The 19,830-nt window shown below is 39.6% G+C and overlaps 1 protein-coding gene across 2 annotated transcripts in view; it reads left to right on the forward strand.

Annotated features, from left to right (window-relative positions):
* Positions 1-19,830, forward strand: part of Rttn (rotatin) — a 182,387-nt gene that overhangs the window by 11,923 nt on the left and 150,634 nt on the right. For both annotated transcript variants that reach the window (XR_013046217.1, XM_042263930.2), the window contains exons 9-11: positions 1,269-1,450; positions 12,448-12,563; positions 18,949-19,119. Coding sequence is in view for 1 of the 2 variants with exons in the window: in XM_042263930.2 (XP_042119864.2) it covers positions 1,269-1,450; positions 12,448-12,563; positions 18,949-19,119 (469 nt within the window). In the remaining variant the exon portion in view is untranslated. The remainder of the gene's footprint in view (positions 1-1,268; positions 1,451-12,447; positions 12,564-18,948; positions 19,120-19,830) is intronic.

Here is a 19,830-nt window from a genome sequence, read left to right on the forward strand (position 1 = left end):
GTAACAGCGGCCTTCCCTTGTAACTGTAGCCTTCCCTTGTAACAGTAGCCTTTTCTTGCATATAGTCCTAAGCAGTGTTCAGTGAGGTAGCCTGTGTCTTGACTTGGTTGTTGCTGCTGCCCTACAAGCTCACACAGATTCAGGAGCCCATGAGTATGGTGTTAGTAACACAAGGTTTACATTCTTGACCTCTTTGTCCCCTTCAGACAGTTCTATAATAGGATAGGCATTGTTATTATTGACATACAGAAAAGCCTGCATTTTCAAGAGGTTGAAACCGTGGCACTTGTAAGGAGTAGTGTTGGGGCTGCGTGTGCTAAGAGCGCATCGTGTGCTAAGAGCGCATCGTGCTCAGCGGTGGTTGGCTGATAACTTGCAGGTTTTCTTTTTCCTGCTGTAAGGCATGCATTACTGCTTGGTTCTTCGTGTGTGTACAGCTCCCTCACAGGGTCTGTCAGACATTGAGAGAAACTTGGGTGGTCTACTTCCATGTTTTGGGATGCTTGGGATCTTGAAGCTAAGAAATAAGGAAATAGGCATAAAATCTGGGCAATTTTAAATGTTCTAATAGCATAGCTAAATGATTCAGCTGTAGTTGTGGATAACAGAACCTCGAACTCACAGAGATCTGCCTGGCTCTGCCTCCCGAGTGCTGGGATTAAAGGCATGTGCCACCACCGCCCGGCTAAGAATTTTTTAATGAAGAAACCTTTTCAAAATCATCATGTGATGTTGAATACACCAGCAAAGTAACCCATTTCCTGTGCTGTCTTTGAGGCCATTCTTAAGTTGCTCTCATTGGCTTACTTAGAACATTAGCTGAAAATCACAGAAGCCCTTGGCAACTTTATAAACTGGTTTTATCCTTATGATTGGCTCCCATCAATGCTTTGCTGTAAACCTACTTGTTTTGTTTTAGAAGTGAGTGGGCTATTGCTGCTCATGTTTGCTGCTATGGGAATGCTGGTATTTCAGAATCATTAATATGAAAAACAAGGTATAAATAAATGTATTTTTTGCTTCATGTTCAAGTTTTCTTTTGTGGTGTTGCAGTTCTTAGTCTAGTACATGATAGGTAAGTGCTGTGTCACTGAGCTGCATCCCAAACTCCTTCGTGTGTCGTCTGTATGGAATTTAGTCTAATTTGTCAGAATTCTGACAAGATCAGTGTGGTTGTGAGTGGTGTGAGTTCTACCGTGCAGCAGGTAACAGCAAGTCTGCTGGGGGGTTGCTTCCTCACTCAAGGTCTGTCTCTGTTTGCTTTCCAGTGGAAGCAGTAGCCATGCTCATGTGAACTCTAGGATATCTGTGCGTTCTCCTTTGGATGCGGCACACGTCGATCTGCCGGAGCTGGAGACAGAGGATGCCCTGGAGCTGCAGTTCCAGCAGCTTAGTCTTCCTCAGTTCTGCATCTCCATCCTGGAGGCAGCAGTTCCTCTGCTGAGAACAGGTTAGCTGTGTCTGCAATCCCATTTCCTACAGTTTGTGTTTGTGTGTCTCCTGCAGCTGACTGGCTCTTTCTCTTTCCTATTACAGTTTTTAGTATCTATTTTTACTTACTTTCCCTAAGAAATTAATAAGCCCCTCCCTTTTTCTACTTTACTAAATGTGAGTGCCATGCTGATACTCAAATAGAATATTCTCTTCTATTCATAGGTTTTTATTGTCATGGGCTTCTTCTGTATTTTAAATATGAACACTAACTATAAGATTTATGTGAAAAAAGTTAAGAAAGATAATTATGACAAGCAAAAAAAATTTGCTGTCGCTCTTTAGTCACTGTTTGAGTTACTCTATTTAACATTTTAAAGAAAGATTTATTTATATTTATGTGTGTGAGTGTCGGTGGTTGGTGCCCATGGAGACTAGAAAAGGGCATCAGATCCTCTTGAATGAGTAACAGGGTTATGAATCATCATGTGGGTGCTGGGAACCAATCCTGGGTCCTTTTTTTTTTTTTTTTTTTTTTTTTTTTTTCAGGCAATTTATTTTGTTCTATTCATTCACAGTTAATACAGAAAATACTTGGAAACATTTCCATATAATATTTGACACAGAAATCATCAAATAGAAGTATACAATGTTGACAGGAGGCAGTACATTTATAATTTATAACCCCAAATGTATTTATAAATTAGAAATGGAAAGATCTACAAATGAAATTATGAAGGTTCACCAAAGTCATTTAATCTGTCAGTTTCTTATTCATTTTTATGTCTTAATAATATTCTATTGTATGAATAAGCCACATTTTATTTCTCTCCAGTATTTGATAGCTATTTGAGTTGTTTTAACTTTTTTACTATTAGCAACACACTGCTGTAAATCTTCATGTACATGTTTCATAGGTGCACATTTTCAGTAGTTTGAGGTTATATTCCTAAGGGTAGAATTGTTGAGTAACAGAGTAACAATGTTTTGCATTTTGACCAACCACCAGACTGTTTTGCCAAAGTGGCACACCATTTTACAATCTCACCAAATCCTTGTTTTTAAGGCTCTGATTTTTGTACAAAAGCATTCAATCATTCTGTCAGACCAAACCAGGAAAAGTAAGCTATAGTTCAGAGCTGTTCTATTCCATTTACTATGCAAAGCCAATCTTGGCGTTTGCAACTCTCAGCCCTTTTGAGTATTCTTGCAGTGTTCACCTTTTCCTCCACCACTTTTTTTTTTCTTCTTTTTTTCTGGTTTATTTCTATCTATTACAAATGTATAAAAAATCCTCCATCAACACTGCTGATAGCAGCAGAACCTTGAGAAATATACCTTTGGTTTGCCTCAGAAAAGGAACACATATTGTACTGTAAAGTTTATAAAATTGGCGCAAAACATTGTAATAATGCCACAATACAAGTTTTAAGAGTTCAGTGACTAATGGGGAGCCGATGGGTTACATGCAGAACTGTGAAAGCGATCTCACTTAGCCAGCTGTACACGTAGACTGTAAATCTACATTCAGATCATTTCTGAACTAAGACTATCATCTCAGTTTATCTGTTGAGGTCAACCAGGAAACCCTAGAATATACCTTGATTTTTACAAAAAAACAAAATAGGGGGAGGGGTTTCTTCAGCATTTCAGTCCACGAGTAACAGTATCCTAACAGGCAAAGTGTTCTCTCACTGTCAACATAGAATGAACTGCTGCTGGAGGTCAACTTGGGCTTTAATTTGCATTAGCACTTACATGCATAGTAGTCCAAGTTGTTGACCTCATGACTTTAAAAAGTAACTCTAAAAAAAAGTCTCATCAAAACAATATACCCTTTTATGAATTAAGCCTCAATTAAAAAAAAAAAAGTAGCCCCAAATAAGCAGCAGCTCTGAAAAAGAAAATATAACTTAAGATATTTGAAAAAAAACAAGGTGAATACAGGTTCAAAAGTAATTAAGATATATTTTCTTAAGGCTATCTAGAATTAGGCTTTAAAGAATTCTACCATTTCAAGTTTACCACTAGTTACTAGATACCTATTTACAAACAAGATGTTCACTTTTTTTGTTCCTTTATCAAGAGAAAAATCTACCTTCAGACTATGAGGGTGGTGATGGATAGGGACTAGAAAACAAGATTCAAACAATCCCATGCAAATATCACATTTTTCAAATGGAAGAACTTCAAACTGCACTAGAAGTTCCAATCACTAAGACACTTTCCATTGAAATGATTTAAGTACAACTACATGGCACCAAGGTTTAGGCCTAATATAGGCCTGACAACCAAGTCCTTGTTTTCTGGAAGAAAGGCCTCAAAAGTCCCACTCAATTCCTTATAACAACACTTCAAAGATCAATTAGGTTTTCCTTTCCTTAATATTTTTGTTTTTGACTTCTAATCCTAAAGACTAGATTAAAACTTAGCTCATTTCCCAGAAGGCATTGCTTCCCTTTGCTCTATGAAAGAGTCCACCAAGACCTCTTCCTCAAAACCATCTAGCCCCCAGCCTCCAGCCTTTGCTTGTGATGCATCTTTCTCAATATCCTGAAAAGGTAATGTAGGTAAAATATGCTCATAAACATTAAAACTAGTTGTTAGAAAGACGTAACTAGCTTTATAATTTAAGTTTTAAAGCATAAATACTTGCAGCTTAATCTGCACTGACAATGATTGTCGAAGCCTAGAATTCAACATTTACAAATTCTCATTCACACACACAAAACACACTATTATCACACAACTAGTGTCTTGAGAGAATCTTCTGCTTTTTAAATCTTTGGCCTCCCAGTCAATCCCAAATTCAACCAACTTTTCCGAGTTCTGGTAGTTACCTGGACCACTGAGGCATTGCCACAAGACTTCTTCTCTTTTGAAACATCCTTTTTCTCTAGATATTAGGATAGCTACACCAGCTTGTTTCTTCTGTGGTGTATGTTGGTGTGGGATTATCTATTGCTTGATTTTTAATGGATGTGTTTAGCTTCTTTGGGTTGAATTTTCCCTTCTAGTGCTTTCTGTAGGGCTGGGTTTGTAGACAGGTATTGATTAAATCTGGTTTTATCCTGGAATCTTTTGTTTACTCCGCCTATGGTGATTAAGAGTTTTGCTGGATATAATAGTCTGGGTTGGCATCCGTGGTCTCTTAGTGTCTGCATGAGATTTGTCCATGATCTTCTAGCTTTCATAGTCTCTATTGAGTAGTCTGGTGTTATTCTGATGGGTTTACCTTTATATGTTACTTGGTCTTTTTCCTTTGCGGCTCTTAATATTTTTTCTTTGTTCTGTGTGTTTAGTGTTTTGATTATTATGTGGCGAGGGGACTTTTTTTTTGGATCCAGCCTATTCGGTGTTCTGTAAGCTTCTTGTATCTTCATATGTATTTCTTTCTTTAGGTTAGGAAAGTTTTCTTCTATAATTTTGTTGAATATATTTTCTGTGCCTTTGAGTTGGTATTCTTCTCCTTCTTCTATCCCTATTATTCTTAGGTTTGGTCTTTTCATGGTGTCCCAAATTTCCTGGACGTTTTGTGTTATGACTTTTTTGTCTTTAGTGTTTTCTTTGACTGACGAATCTATTTTCTCTATCGTGTCTTCAGTGTCAGAGATTCTCTGTTCCATCTCTTGCAATCGGTTGGTTATGCTTGTTTCTGTATTTCCTGTTCGTTTTGTCAGGATTTCTATTTCCAGCATTCCCTCAGCATGTGTTTTCTTTATTGTCTCAAATTCATTTTTGAGATCTTGGAATGTTTCTTTCATCTGTTTAATTGCTTTTTCTTGGCTTGATTTGATTTCTTCCCATTTTTTGTTCATTTTTTCTTCCATTTCTTTAAGGGAGTTTTTTATTTCCTCTTTAATGGAGTTTTTCATTTCCTCTTTAAGGGAAGTTTTTATTTCCTCTTTAAGAGAGTTTTTCATTTCCTCTTTAAGGAAAGTTTTTATTTCCTCTTTAAGGTAGTTTTTCATTTCCTCTTTAAGGAAAGTTTTTATTTCCTCATTGAGGGAATGTTTTATTTCTTCTTTAAGGGCCTCTATCATCTTCTTAAAGTCATTTTTAGGGTTGATCTCTTCTGTTTCTTCTGTCGTGGTATGTTTAGGTCTTGCAGGTGTAGAATCACTAGGTTCTGATGTTGCCATATAGGTCTTTATGTTGTTGCCTGTATTTTTGCACTGGCGTCTACTCATCTTTTCCTCTGTGCGGTGCAGGTGGTGTCTGTGTCTGAGAGTGCCTCTCTTGTTCTAATTTTTAGTCTTGGTTTAGTAGGGGTTCTTGGTTAAATTGGTGCTATTGGGCTGTTTCTTCAGGGACAGCTGATTTCAGTTGGTGAATTATATACTTATGATTCTCGTGATCTGGTTTGGTGACTGGGTAGTGCCTTCTTCTGTGTTCCCAGGTCACGTTTTGTTCATTTGTCAACTCCTCAGCTGATCTTGTTTCTTCAGATTTCAAACTGTAGGCATCTGAATCCTCTCCCAGATGGGTTTCAGCTGAGCAGGATAGTCTCACCAACACCTCCAAGTTGTTGGGTTTCACAGGATCAGCAGTTGGGCCCTGGGTTGTCCCCAGACGGAGTGTCCAGACTCGCCCTGGTTCCGACCCACGGAGATACCCTCTTCCCCAGGTGTTGGGGCTAGGGGCGTCCCCGCTCCAAGCTGTGTCCGCCCCTCTCCGTCCCCGGGCCTGTCCACCCCTGTGGCCCCCCGCCACAGGCCCACCTGCGTCCACTTGTCTCCACCGCTGGGCCTGTATGTCCCTGTCAGCTGCCGCTGGGTCTGTCTACCTCTGCGGGTGGCCAATGGGCCTGTATGTCTCTGCCGGCTGCCGCCGCGGGCCTACCCACCTCTGCTTGTCACTGCTGCCGGGCCCATCCACCTCTGCGAACCGCCACGGGGCCTGCACGTCTCTGCTGGTTGCCGCTGGGCTTGTATGTCCCTGTCGGCCGCTGCCACCGGGCCCTTCCACCTCCGCAAGTCACCGACCTGCGTCCGCCTGTCTCTGCCGTGTGGCCTGTTCACTTCTGTGGGCCGCTGCCAGGCCTGAATGTCTCTGTCGGCCGCCGCCGCCGGTCCTGTCCACCTCCGTCTGCTTATCTCTGCCGCAGGGCCTGTACACCTCTGTGGGCCACCGCTGGGCCTGAATGTCTCCGCCAGCTGCCGCCGGGCCTAAATGTCCCTGTCAGCCACTACCGCCGGACCCGTCTACCTCCGCGGGCCGCCGCCACAGGCCTACCTGCGTCTGCTTGTCTCCCTCCTGGGTCCTTTTTTAAGAGCAGTTAGTGCTCCTAACTACTGAACCATCTCTCTAGCCACATTTATATCTTATAAGCCAGGAAATGGTAACCAAACCCCTTAACTGGATTCCTACCCTTTATAACAATATATTTTACTGTAAAGAAATGCACAAATATTCTGGGTCCCATGTTACTCATATGTACTAAGTATTACTGTAAAGAAACCCACACATATTCTGGGTCCCGTGTTACTCATATGTACTAAGTATTACTGTAAAGAAACCCACACATATTCTGGATCCCGTGTTACTCATATGTACTAAGTATTACTGTAAAGAAACCCACACATATTCTGGATCCCGTGTTACTCATATGTACTAAGTATTACTGTAAAGAAACCCACACATATTCTGGGTCCCGTGTTACTCATATGTACTACGTGTGCCTTACTGAGGAGTAGTAACAACGGTGAGAAAGTGGCTGATCTCTGCCAGAGTTTATTAGTGAGGCCTGTGTTGAGTCCCGGCCTGCTCTGTCACTGAATTGTCAACAACCCACTTCCTCCTTCAGCAGTGGCAGGTAGTGCTTTGTCCTCACATTGTCACACGAGGAAACGAGGGTTTAAAGTGATTTTCAGGCTGACCTAATGTCAGATGGCCAACAGCAGAGGCGTGACAAAAAGCTTTTTAACATTTTCCTATTGGGGAAAATTATAAAGGCCACTCCACGTAGTTAAAAGGAAGATTTATTTAGTGGATGACTTACAAATGAAGGAATAGATAGGTTGCGGGGGTCTGGGGAAGGTGTATCGCAGTCCAGCGGTGTTCTCTGGAGCTCTGCACAGTCAACCTCCACCGTCCAGGGTCCAGGCACAGAGCGCGCACAGAGAGAGCGCTGGCCCATCCAGCTCTCGGGTTTCCAGTGCCTCCCCTCGCCCTGCCTCGTAGGCATGACAGTTGCCAGAGTCTCAATGGGGGTTGGAACTTCCAGATCCAAGCTGGAATGGCTACCCACTACATCTCCCCCTTTTTGTCTAAATAAGAAGATTCTAAACTAATACAAGACTATATACAAAGGAATGGTTATCAAATATTGTCCAGAAATAATGAGGGATAATGACCTAGATAAAATGTAACTACAACCAATGCAAACAATATCAAACAAGAAACACATTCTAAAATCCAGAGAAGTATAGAGCATAGGTAAACGGCATGTTATAAAGATCATTCAAAGGTGTCCTATCCTAAAGAACCTGAATCTAATACTTAATATGTTCTATCTAAGATATTATATATACTAAGTTGTAACTATAACTGCTAGTCTTCAATCCCATCAAAGACCTGAGAAGGAACATAATGGAACCTGAGAAATGGTAGATGGATGCAAGCAACTTTTGGGAATCTTGCAAGAGTAGACCAAGACAGCTGGCAGCCTGGACAGTCACCTAATGTTTCTCAGCATTGTTGGTGCATTCAAATTGGCTACAGGCCTAGAGTATCTGACAGACCATTTTCAGAAGCAGGATTTCTGAAAGACCATCTTACCCTGTCTTGGCAGAGTACAGTGGTTGCTTTCCTTGTGTCCCGCTTGTCCAGAAAGGACAGCATTGCATTTGTACTGTCAGCCATCAAGGCAAGGGCAGTTCTTTGCCCAGTAGGCCATTTTGTGCCAAAAAGACAAACTTCCAAATGGAAATGTCTTAGAAGCCCAACATTTTCTCGGGATCAATTGGTGCAGCCAGGAGCAACTGTGTCTCACGTCAACAGAATTCTAAGTTATTTAAATGCCATATTCTCTAGGTCTATGAAGTGTTTGAAGATTACCTGCCCATCTGACCTATGTATCTGTAAATCTGGATAACCTAACTAACATAACAATAGAGATGACAGGCATAGGCGACTATAAATCTATAAGTCTTATCTACCGAAATAACCTAAGGACTAAAGCTTCATGTAAATAAGGTAAACAGTCTATAAGCAAATGTATGGTGAAGAACGATGACTTCACAATTGTGACAATGCACAAGATATTTATAACAGAGGTAGGAATATATAGTGTGATATGCAATATGACAATAATCTTAAATATATATCAATATACCGAATATCTTAACAGAAGTAGAACATATATAAAGTATGACCGATATAAATTTACATTTGTATCAATATAAAAATGTTTCAAATAAGAGTAGAAATATATGTACATTATAACAAATATAGTTCTGTATTTGTATCAATATACAAATTATCTTAAACAGGAGTATAAAAATAGTTTACATTTGTATCAACATATAAGAATCTATAACAGTACAAATTACAGTGCAAATTGTCTAACGTTGCTATTTTACTAAGTTTACTAGTATATACAATGATTTACCATCATATCTTATACCTATCCGTTCCATTTCTTCTCCCCCCCCCCTTTTTTTTTTTACAATACTGAGTTAATATTTTCTTCCACCCCCAACCCTATAACCGTCATCCATAACCCTGAGAATTATGAAACTTAAAGGAGAATGGGTGTCGTTTTCTTAGAATTGCTTCCTGCCGTTTAGGGGGTGATGTTATCTCTGTTGGGTACTGTGAGAAAGCTCAGATAGTTAAATCTCAGTTAGACTAACTGTAGGTTCTGCAGCAAGTTTTAGAGTAATGGGTAAGATTGTCTGAAATTCTGGCAAGAAGTGTAGCATGATGATGATTACCATGGCATCATTCTGGATTGGGTAGAGTTGTTGTTATTGGGGCCCCATCTTCCTTCTTGAGACTTCTGAGATTGCTATTGGAAAAACTTATTTGTTATCAAAAATGGGAGGTTTGGATTTAAAGAGGACATAGCATGTAAGAAAGGATTCTGAGAAATCAAGAGTAAGCATGGAGAGAATTAGAATTTAGAAGACAATGGTTCCTTTTTATTGGTTTCCTTCTGTCTCACACCAGAGGGCTCTTCTGATACGGGACTGAAGAATCTCTCAAACTTTTCTTTTAGCAATATGCTTGGGTTTAGAGAAGGAGTGAGCCAATTCCATCTCCAAAGCCAGCTTGGCTATAATTGAATTGGAACCACAACTTTTCTAGATTGATAGAGAGAAAGATGTTAGACAGTGAGATTTTACCATGTGTAGATTGGTACCAATAGATTCTTCCTTTCTGCTATAAATATCTGGATATCCAAGGCCTTATGAGTTTTGGAAGATGGGTATTTCCATTATCCTGGAAAGACAAAAACAGAACCCTACCCCACCCTTTGATTGTTAAATTTTTCTTACAACTTGTAGAGATGTCACATTGGTGAATGATCTTTTACTTCTCTTCATCAAGGGGTTTTTCCTGTTCAAATCGAATTTTTATTAATTTTGTTGGTATCCATAGCTTTTCTTCTCCTGCAGAAACAAAGGCAAAACCCCTTCCCCAACGTAGAACATATCCAGGTTTCCATTCTGAGGTCAGCACATCCTTGAAATAAACTGGTTGGTTTAGCTCAGGAGTTTTGTCTGTCGTCCAATGTCTCTCTGCAGCTGTTGTTCCTTTCTCATTAGCATTGAGAAAATTCAAGGTTAATAAAGCACTATGTAGTCTATTTCTAGGAGTCATTGTTACCTGTTGCTGTTTATTTAGCATATCCTTTAAAGTTCGATTGGATCTCTCTATGACTGCTTGGCCTGTGGCATTATGTGGTATACCTGTAACATGCTTTATATTGTAATAAGCAAAGAACTGACTCATTTTATTGGAACCAGCCCAGCTAGCTCAGTCGGTAGAGCATGAGACTCTTAATCTCAGGGTCATGGGTTTGGGCCCCACATTGGGCGCCAGATATTGGGGAAAATTATAAAGGCCACTCCACGTAGTTAAAAGGAAGATTTATTTAGTGGATGACTTACAAATGAAGGAATAGATAGGTTGCTGGGGTCTGGGGAAGGTGTATCGCAATCCAGTGGTGTTCTCTGGAGCTCTGCACAGTCAATCTCCACCGTCCAGGGTCCAGGCACAGAGTGCTCACAGAGAGAGCGCTGGCCCATCCAGCTCTCGGGTTTCCAGTGCTTCCCCTCGCCCCGCCTCGTAGGAGTGACAGTTGCCAGAGTCTCAATGGGGGTTGGAACTTCCAGATCCAAGCTGGAATGGCTACCCACTACATTTTCCAGTGTAAACAGAGGAGTGGAAGCAGTAATGATTTTATTCTGTGAGGAGTCTGTCTGTTCCTCAGTGTCGGACATTGAACCAGGTTTTTATGTTTTCTAGGCAAGCACTCACCCCTAAACCTCCACATTTAGTAGTTGATGAACTTGTCAAGATATAAATATAAGCGAGTTTTGCCCTTGTTAGTTTAATCGTCAAAAAATAAAAAAAAATCCCGTATAACTAGTTAAAGTTTTAAGGTTTCTTTTGTTTTGTTTTTTCCTGCTTGGAGGTGATGGAGAGGGAAGTAGAACAAAGGTGTAAGTCTGGGAAGCATCTGTGCCCTGGAGAGCCCTGTGCCTGCCTTGCCAGAGTGGGGGCTGTGGCTTGCAGGAGTGTGGGTGCTGCCAGTGCTCTGTGATGGAAGAGCTGAACTTTGACATCATCAGGTGGCTTTGTTTATTTGTCTGGGATAGTGGGAAGAACCGTTTTAGACCTAATGGTTTTCCATTTAACCTTTCTTTAATTTGCTGTAAAAAGTCAGATTGATAATTATAAAGCTATATCTTGCACATAAAAATTTCTAAATGTTCCCTTGCCCTTTTGCAGTAAATTATTGCATAATTTGTAGTTGTTCAGTATTGTAAGAGGTGCAGAGAGAGCTTGCTCCAGCTGTTAATGAAAAAATGAATGTGTATCTCTGTGATTCAGGAGTTTGTTTAACTAATAATTCATTAGGAATTAACCTTTAAGATAAAGGATAGGATAGTCTTATTTGAAAATTTGTCTCACTCAGAATTTTGGAAGTGTTTTTGTTTTTGGTCTCAGTAAAGAAAGGAGATTAATGGTTTTTTTTTTAGAGGAGTGTTGGTTTTGTTCTTTTGAGATGGTCTGGTAATGAGGCCAAGAACAGGTCATGTGACCCAGTGCTGGCATCACAGGTGTGTACCACCATGTCTAGTTAGCATAGCATCTCTTGGAGTGTTTGTGGGTAGTTGTGGTTTTTTTTTTTTTACACAGATTCTTAGGTGCGCCAGCCTGGTCTTAAACATACTACATAGCTCAAGATGACTTTGAACTTCTGATCTTCTTGCCTTTACCTCTTGAGTAATGGGATCAGAGGTATGCCTTACCATACCTGTTGTAGGCCTTGCTGGAAGTGGAATCTAGGGCCTCAAGCAAGCCAGGCAACTTAGCTACATCCTCAGCATTGGATGGTTTTCCTATAGAGTATGATACAGTGTGGATGGACACTTACTCTTTTAGTTTCTGTGGTACAGGATTAGCTTTCTGTGTGACACTTATGTGTTAAAATACTTATCTATGACAAAGTTAAAGCTTGTGGTAGTGGACAGAAGTGATTAGAATGCATTCCCTAAATTTGCTTATTTTGTTGTATATAATGTGTAACATGTTTGAAACTGCTTAAATCTATTTCACGGTATTTTTAGTTATTTCTACTCTCAATCCACTTTTCCACTTGTGAGCACATTTGATTTGTTGTAGTGAGTTTGTGATGTCCTCATTCATCTTGCCAGAAGTTTAAAAAAAATCAAAAATGGGGAAATAGGAATTTGGGAGCATGCCTAGCTAGAGGGTCCAACTGATTATCTGAAAATGGAGTGACTTTCTTTTCTCTTGCCTTCCTCCTGTTTCTATGTCTAGGCAGCAGAGAAATGATCATAAGAGTTCTGGAACTGCTTGCAGAGGACATGATGCTCATTGGACAAGCAATTTCACCTGAAATCTGGGATGATAGCAGCCTCTTTGCTATAGATGTGGTGAGATCATCTTCTGTGGGGTATAGACTTTCTGGCAAAATACATGATAGGCTCATTTTTATGCATCTCTAAATGAATGTTTTCCTCATTGGTTTGTTTTACATTAATAGGAACAAATTGTGCAGAACAATAAGAGGCCACTTGGGTATGATGGGTGTCAACACCATCCTTTCTTTTCTGTAGCAGAACTATAGTATCTAATGTAAAGATTTAATGGTTGTATTGCTGTTTTCTGATTTTAATTTTTTTTATACTTTTGCTCATAGAAAGTGTTAGTTCATAACAAGAGCAAAATAATTAATTTTAATTGTTACCATATGTAAGATAGTTTGAGAATAGCAACATTGTTATCATGGAACAATTCAGAAACTCAGTGTTTCCCAGCAGTTCTTTCTGACTTAGAGTAAATTTAAACTTTAGGACATATAGTTGAAATATTGTATCTTACTACTTGAAATAATTCTTTTTTTTCTTACAATTTTAAGAAAAAATTATATTAGCTCAGTTTATTTTCAAAAAAGGTAAAAATGTAACTCTGGAGCCCCTGGCAGTGGGACCAGGACTTATCCTGGTGCGTGGAATGACTTTTTGGAACACATTTCCTAGGATGGGATGACATGCTCAGACATGGAACAGCAGGAAGGGCCTTGGTCCTGCCTCAGCTTAGTGTGCCGGACTATTAGCTCCTCAAGGGAGGCCTTACCCTCTCTGAGGAGTGGATGGGGGGTGGGAGTGGGGGAGGTGGGGAGAGGTGGAATAAGGGGAAGGAGGGGGAACTGGGGTTGGTATATAAAATGAAAAAAAAAAAACTTAAAAAAAAAATACATTTAAAAAATTACCAAAAAGTGTAACTCAGATTTCTCTCACTGAAATTTCTTACATTGATATCATTGCAAGTGAATTTTAAAGAAAAGAGTACTTGATTTGCCCTAGTGTCTAGAAATACAATAGAATGTTCTGTATTGATCTTTTATCTTGTGACTTTGTTGAACTTGTTGATTCTGAGAGTTTTTTTTTTTTTTTTTTCTCTCATTGTTCCAGTCTTGGTAATTTCTTTAGGATTTTCTTTCTATGGAATCACACTGTTGGTGAATAAACAGTGTTAGGACTGTGTTATCTATGGATAAAAAGTCTCATTTCTGTTTAGTCAATTTAGATATTCTTTAGTTTCTACTTGTGGGCCCATTGCTCTGGCTGGAACATCGAGTCCAGTTGGAGTGGATGTGCTGAGAGCCTTGTTCCTCATCCTGTGGGGTGTAGTTAGTCTTTGAGGATTAGATACAGTCTGAGTTCTCCAGTTTTGTGAGGTGCTCTGAGGAAGCTGAGAGGAAGTTCTCTATATTCCTTGATTTGATGTTTTTGAACAGATGTTAGATTTTGTTCTAGCTTTTTCAGTGCCTTATAGAGATGACCATTTTTTAAAATAGAAGTTATTTGTTTTTCTGTTTATTTTTATATTTGAGTCATGGTCTTGCTAGATATTTCAGGTCGGCCTTGAACTTGATCTTGAAGATTCCTGCTTCAGCCTCCCCAGTGCTGAGGTTATAGGTATGCCTCCCGGTACTTGGCTGGATATTACACTGTGTCTTAATTTTAATGCATTTGTCCTAACCGGTGGCTAAGCTATCTGCAGAGCGGGCTCACCTCATTGAGGCCTATTTAAAGTTTGCTAGAAAGGGTCTGAAACAGTGGCTTCAAAGTGGAGCACTTTTGTCCTCCAGTGGACGTTTGGCGGTGTCTGGAAGCATTTTTACGTCTCATAGTTGGAGTGGTATCTAGTAGCTAGAAGCCAAGACAGCTTTTCATAAGAAATGCGTTTTTAGCTGAAGGTATCAATAGTATCATGAGTGAAAAACTATAGTCTTAGAGTATCCTTACATAGGTCTGGATTCTACTCAGGGTGAGATGTGGCCCCCTAGGGCTCCTATTGGATGTCTGCAGTGATTTCTGATGACTTCTACTGGTTGAGGCTCAGATCTTTATTGTCCTGTCTGCACCCTGTGATTTGTTCATGTTAAATCTCAGTGGTTAGATTTGGCCCACATGTATGCAGTTTGCATCTGTAACTCAAATCACCCATCTCAGCATGGACCAATGGAACAGTCTTGGCTTCCAGACCTCTTTCTGTGCATTGCTCTTGTGTGTAGTCCTTTGGCCTGTAGTGTCGTACCATCTCAGATTCCGCATCAATCATCTCCATCTTCTGAAACCATTGTGGCTGTCATACTCCACGGGCCTCTTTGTCTGTGTTTTCTCTCTCATTGTTTTGGTTTTGGTAATTTCTTTAGGATTTTCTTTCTGTGGAATCATACACATACATACCTTGCAGGCACTGCAGGGCCTTCTCTTCTTGTTTTTCTCTACTCTGACATGACAGTTTTGTACTGCTAACTCCCCAGAGTCTACTAATTTTTTCCTTATTTTGTGCAGCTTTTTAGTTGTTTCTTAGGAAGAAACGACTAGTCCTTATTGCTATTTTATGACCCAAAGCAGAGGCTTTAAATTTTGCTGTTTAAGCAACTGACTTATCTGGAAGTTACCAGAGTTTTAATTGTCCAGTTATTCTACAGTATGCTCTACATCTCTCTGATCATTATGTGTGGACAAATGCTATGCTGGTTAGTTTTTGTCAACTTGACACAAACTAGAGTCACCTGGAAAGAGGACCTTAGTTGAAGAATTGCTGCCATTAGATTGGCCTGTGGGTATCTATGGGAATTTTCTTAACTGCTGATTAATTTAGGAGAGCTTAGCACACTGGGGGAGTGCCGTCAGGTGGGCCTGGGCCGTATCAGAAAAGTAGCCAAACAAGATAGAGGAAGCAAGACAGCAGGCAGAGTTCTTCTGTGGTCTGTACTTGAGTTCCTGTCTCTGGGTTCCCGCCTGAGTTTCTGGTTGACTTCCCACGGTGATGGACTGTGATATGGGAGTGTAAGCCAAATAAACTCCTTCTTCCCCCAAGTTGGTTTGGTCACTGATTTATCACAGCAAAAGGAAGCGATCTAGGGCAGATGTTTGTTCTCCACTCTCTGTATTTCATTTGGTAGATAAGCTCAGAAATACACAGTAGCTCCAGGAATGCTGTATTATAGCATAACATTCAGGAGATCTGTAAACTTCCAAAGTTTGGTTGTTTTTGGTGCTAGACCTTGAACCCAGGACCTGTTGCACAAGAATTTTACCACTGAAACACATCCTCAGCCCTTAATGTATCCTTAGTAATGAGAAACTATAACTTTTTTTGACATTTCAGTGTAGCATAATTCATTTGTCATGTCTATCTTTTATTTTACAATTATCTGATAAACATTTTTTTTGAAAGAATGATATTGTCTCTTTTGTTAATGTCAATTAGTAATGTCTGTTCTTTTAATTTTTCTTTCTTTCTTTTTGTTTATCCTGTTAGGGAAATATTATAATAATTCATTAGTCATAGAAAGTATATATTGCTTTTAAGATAAATTATTTAGTGTTCTGTAAATGTTGGGGATCAAACCCAGGCCCTTGCATGTGCTGGGCATATTCTTTCTACCTAGCTGTATCCGCAGCCCATGTGATGACTTGTAGTTACTGAATTTTCTTTGTTACTATGATTATGTCTGTCTATATTTAATTAAGGTCTGTTTGGGCTGTTAGAAAATGGGCTGTTAGTAATCCTTTGGAATAGAAGTCCGAACACAAGTAAAATACATATAATGCAGATATTTACATAATTAATACTTGTATATTAATTATCTTTCTGATGCTATAATGAATACTTGATTTAACTTGTCAAGGGAAAGGTTTTTTAGACTTACAGTTTTGGAGCTTACAGTTTAAGAATGAGTGGAACCAGTTGCTTTGGGTTCAGGTAGGTGTGTGTGTGATAGCAGTGGTGGTCTTTGTATGATGTTAATTTGCATACCATGGCCAGAAAGCAGAAAGAAAGGGGAAGATGCTAAGGCTCCTTTGGTCCTCTTCAAATGACAGCCTCGGGGACTTAAGGATATTTTACCGGGCTCTCCCTCCTGATGGCTTCACCCTGGAGACCAAGCCTTTAGCACTTAGACCTTGGAGGTGGTTAAGCTTCTAACTATAACAGCACCATGCATACACATATCTCTGGTGTTATTTTTTATGATACATGTGCCTTGAAAAGATAGATAAATGGCGTACAGGTTCCATTTCTGTGAATAGTTTTGTTTTTGAGACAGTCTCGTGTATCCTAGGCTAGCCTCCCCACTCGCTGTGTAGCAAAAGATGATCCTGAACTTCTGATCGTCTGGTTTCCATTTCCCAAATGCTTGGATTGCAAGCATGAGAGACCTTCCCAAGGCAGTAATTTAGAGCTTCCTGCATGCTGAACAATCATACAACCAATTGAACTACTCCTCTAGTCCTGATAAAATAATTCTTCATCTTCGTTTTTCTTTAAAGTTACTTTCTTCATAGTACTTTTTTAAAAAAGGAGATTCCTCCCCCAACCCCACATATTGAAGGTTTTCAGCAAGTGATTTTATTCTTAGAAATGTGAGGAATGGATTATCAGTTTTTTCTAAAATTAACTTGAAGGTGCTTGGCCAGAACATTTATCTGTGAAAGTTAGTCATTCAGTTTTTACTTTTGGTTGCTGATCTTTGGTGACTCAGTGATTTTTTTTTTTTTTTTGTTACTGTAAAGATTAAATCTGTTATACAAGTACCAGTTGGTAGGTAAGAAATGCTAGGTCAAATATCAGTACTTGAAATTATACACAATTTACTTAAGAATAAATACCTCCTTGGTAAAAGCTATTTTCTTCAGTGTTATATTAAAGGAAGCAAAAAACTGAAATTTCTTTTTGTTCCTACTTTGGCCAAATTTAAGGTAAAGATAGAATATTGTTGTTAAGTCATTAAAGGAATACCACAATATATTGTTATCAATTTAGAAATTAAATACTTAAGGGTATATAATCATATTTCAAGATAGTTCTAAATAGTTCAGTCATGTCTAACATTCTGTAATTCAGTTTTGTTAAGCACAATATAATGAATCTTCCCCTAGAATTGAATACCTTTATTCATTTGAAGTAAATAAGAGAAAATTATTTTTGATAAAAGAGAAAATTTATTGCTAAGCATTTGCCAAAATTAGATTTTTTCCAGAGTACCTCATTCTATCTTGCATACAAAATCAGGTCTGCATTTTTCCTACACACATGGCAGTTAGGTTGAGGAGCTGCGGGCTGTGCCTTCCTCTCAGGTCGTGCTGGCCTCCTTCTGTGTTCTTCGTTTCTGTTTCACTTCAGTCCCTGGGTCCCTTCACCGTAGCTCACTGGCAAGTCGTCCTTTTTCATCTTCGTGCTTCTAAGTTCCCAAGTGATCTGTAATGAGTGTGCAGTGTGCTTAGTCTGCATGCGGCTTTCCATTCCAGCTTTTATGTTACTATGTTGGGAGTTACTCTTTATGCTTTATATATACACCTTTTAATGTGAAAGGTGCACTGTCCTGGCTAAGTGGTAAGTTTCATGGAAATTTATAATAAAATATTTTCCTCTTAAAACAACATTGCTACTTGAGAAGAAAGTTGACATAATTTGACAGTTTTTTTTAGTTTGTTGGCTTCTGTTTTATTATTTAATAACATTTGGATCAGTTTGAGGATCCAGCTGTTAAATTACATCCTCTACCCCGTAATACTTGCCATTGTATTCAGCACATATTCAGACATGCATTAGAAGCAAGGTCCATATGTGTATGTGCTCCAGTTTGGAGCATTAGGCAGTGGGAACAGGGAGGAGTTTATAGCCCACTAAGCTTTTGTGTTTTATTGTTTTTATTGGCATTAGTTAGGATTTGTCATTCAATACTCAATCACTGGTAGCTTTTCATTACAATGTCGACACATTTGTCATTCCGTTGTGTTTTTATTATTATCACATAGATGATGGTCATTTGGTTGAGTGGCATACATTTTTGTGTTGGATTTTTAATGATAGTATTTTTTTTATTAAAAAATTTTTTAATCCATTTTACATACCAACCACAGATCCCCCTCTCCTCCCTCCTCCTGCTCACCCACCCCCTGCTTTCTTCCCACCCACCCACACCCTATCCCCTCTCCAAAAGGGTAAATTTTTCCATGAGGGGACAGCAAAGCCTGGTACATTGAGTTGAGGCAGGACCAAGGCCCTCCTCCCTGCATCAAGGGGGAGCAAGGTAATGGGATCCAGAAAGCCAGCTCATGCACCAGGGATAGATCCTGATTACACTGCCAGGGGCCCATAAAACAGACCCATCTACACAACTGTCTCCCATATGCAGAAGGTCTAGTATTTTAACAATAATATTTTATTTGTTCTCAATCATATTTACATGCAAAATTGAGCGTTTTGTTTAGCTTTATCTTGTTTGGATGTTTTCAGAAAGAGAAACTGCTCCAGGTATTGGGATCCCTTGGAGAAACCATATGTTACCGTAAAACCAGCTTTAACTTGGAGCAAGCTGAGGCTCTGCTTGTGCACCACAGGATGGCTTTCATCAGCATTACACTGTTCACAGTTCGACTGTTGCAAATCCTTCTCCCCGTTGAAAAGGTAAGGGAGATAAGGCTGGATGCTTGTATTGAGCATTGTAAATAAATGACTATTTAATGGTGTGAAGATGTTCTGCTTTAGAATATTTTCAAAATATATGTGGTATAGCACCACATCTGCATGGCTTGACCCTGGGAACCTAACTGACGAGAAAATGAAAAAGACCAACACACAGACCCATGTACAGAAAAGCCAGGATCAAGTGGGCCGTGTGCTCTGATGGAGACACACCACCACCTGCAGAAACTCAGAAACTAAGCCTGTTTATTTATTTTATACATATCAACCAAGGAGATGGCTTTATTGTATACAGCTAAATAAGGAGGTAAATTTAGCTAATCTTGCTAGGAGGTCTCTGTCTTAGTTACTATTCTATTGTTGTGAAGAGACATCATGACTAAGGCAGCATATACAAGAAAGCATTTAATTTGGGGTTTGCTTACAGTTTCAGAGGGTTAGTCCATGACCATTATATCAGGGAGCAGGGCAGGCAGGCAGGCAGGCAGGAATGGCAGTAGAGCTGTAGCTGAGATCCACCAGCAGCAGGCAGAGAGAGAGGAAGAAAGAGAGAGAGAGAGACAGAGACAGAGACAGAGACAGACACTGAACTGGGCATGGTATGGCATTTTGACACCTCACACCCTACCTACCCTCATTGACACAATTCCTCCCACAAGACCACACCTTCTAATCCTTCCTAAACAGTCCATC

The sequence above is a fragment of the Peromyscus maniculatus genome, chromosome 19, assembly GCF_049852395.1.
Source record: "Peromyscus maniculatus bairdii isolate BWxNUB_F1_BW_parent chromosome 19, HU_Pman_BW_mat_3.1, whole genome shotgun sequence".
NCBI classification, from domain to species: domain Eukaryota; kingdom Metazoa; phylum Chordata; class Mammalia; order Rodentia; family Cricetidae; genus Peromyscus; species Peromyscus maniculatus.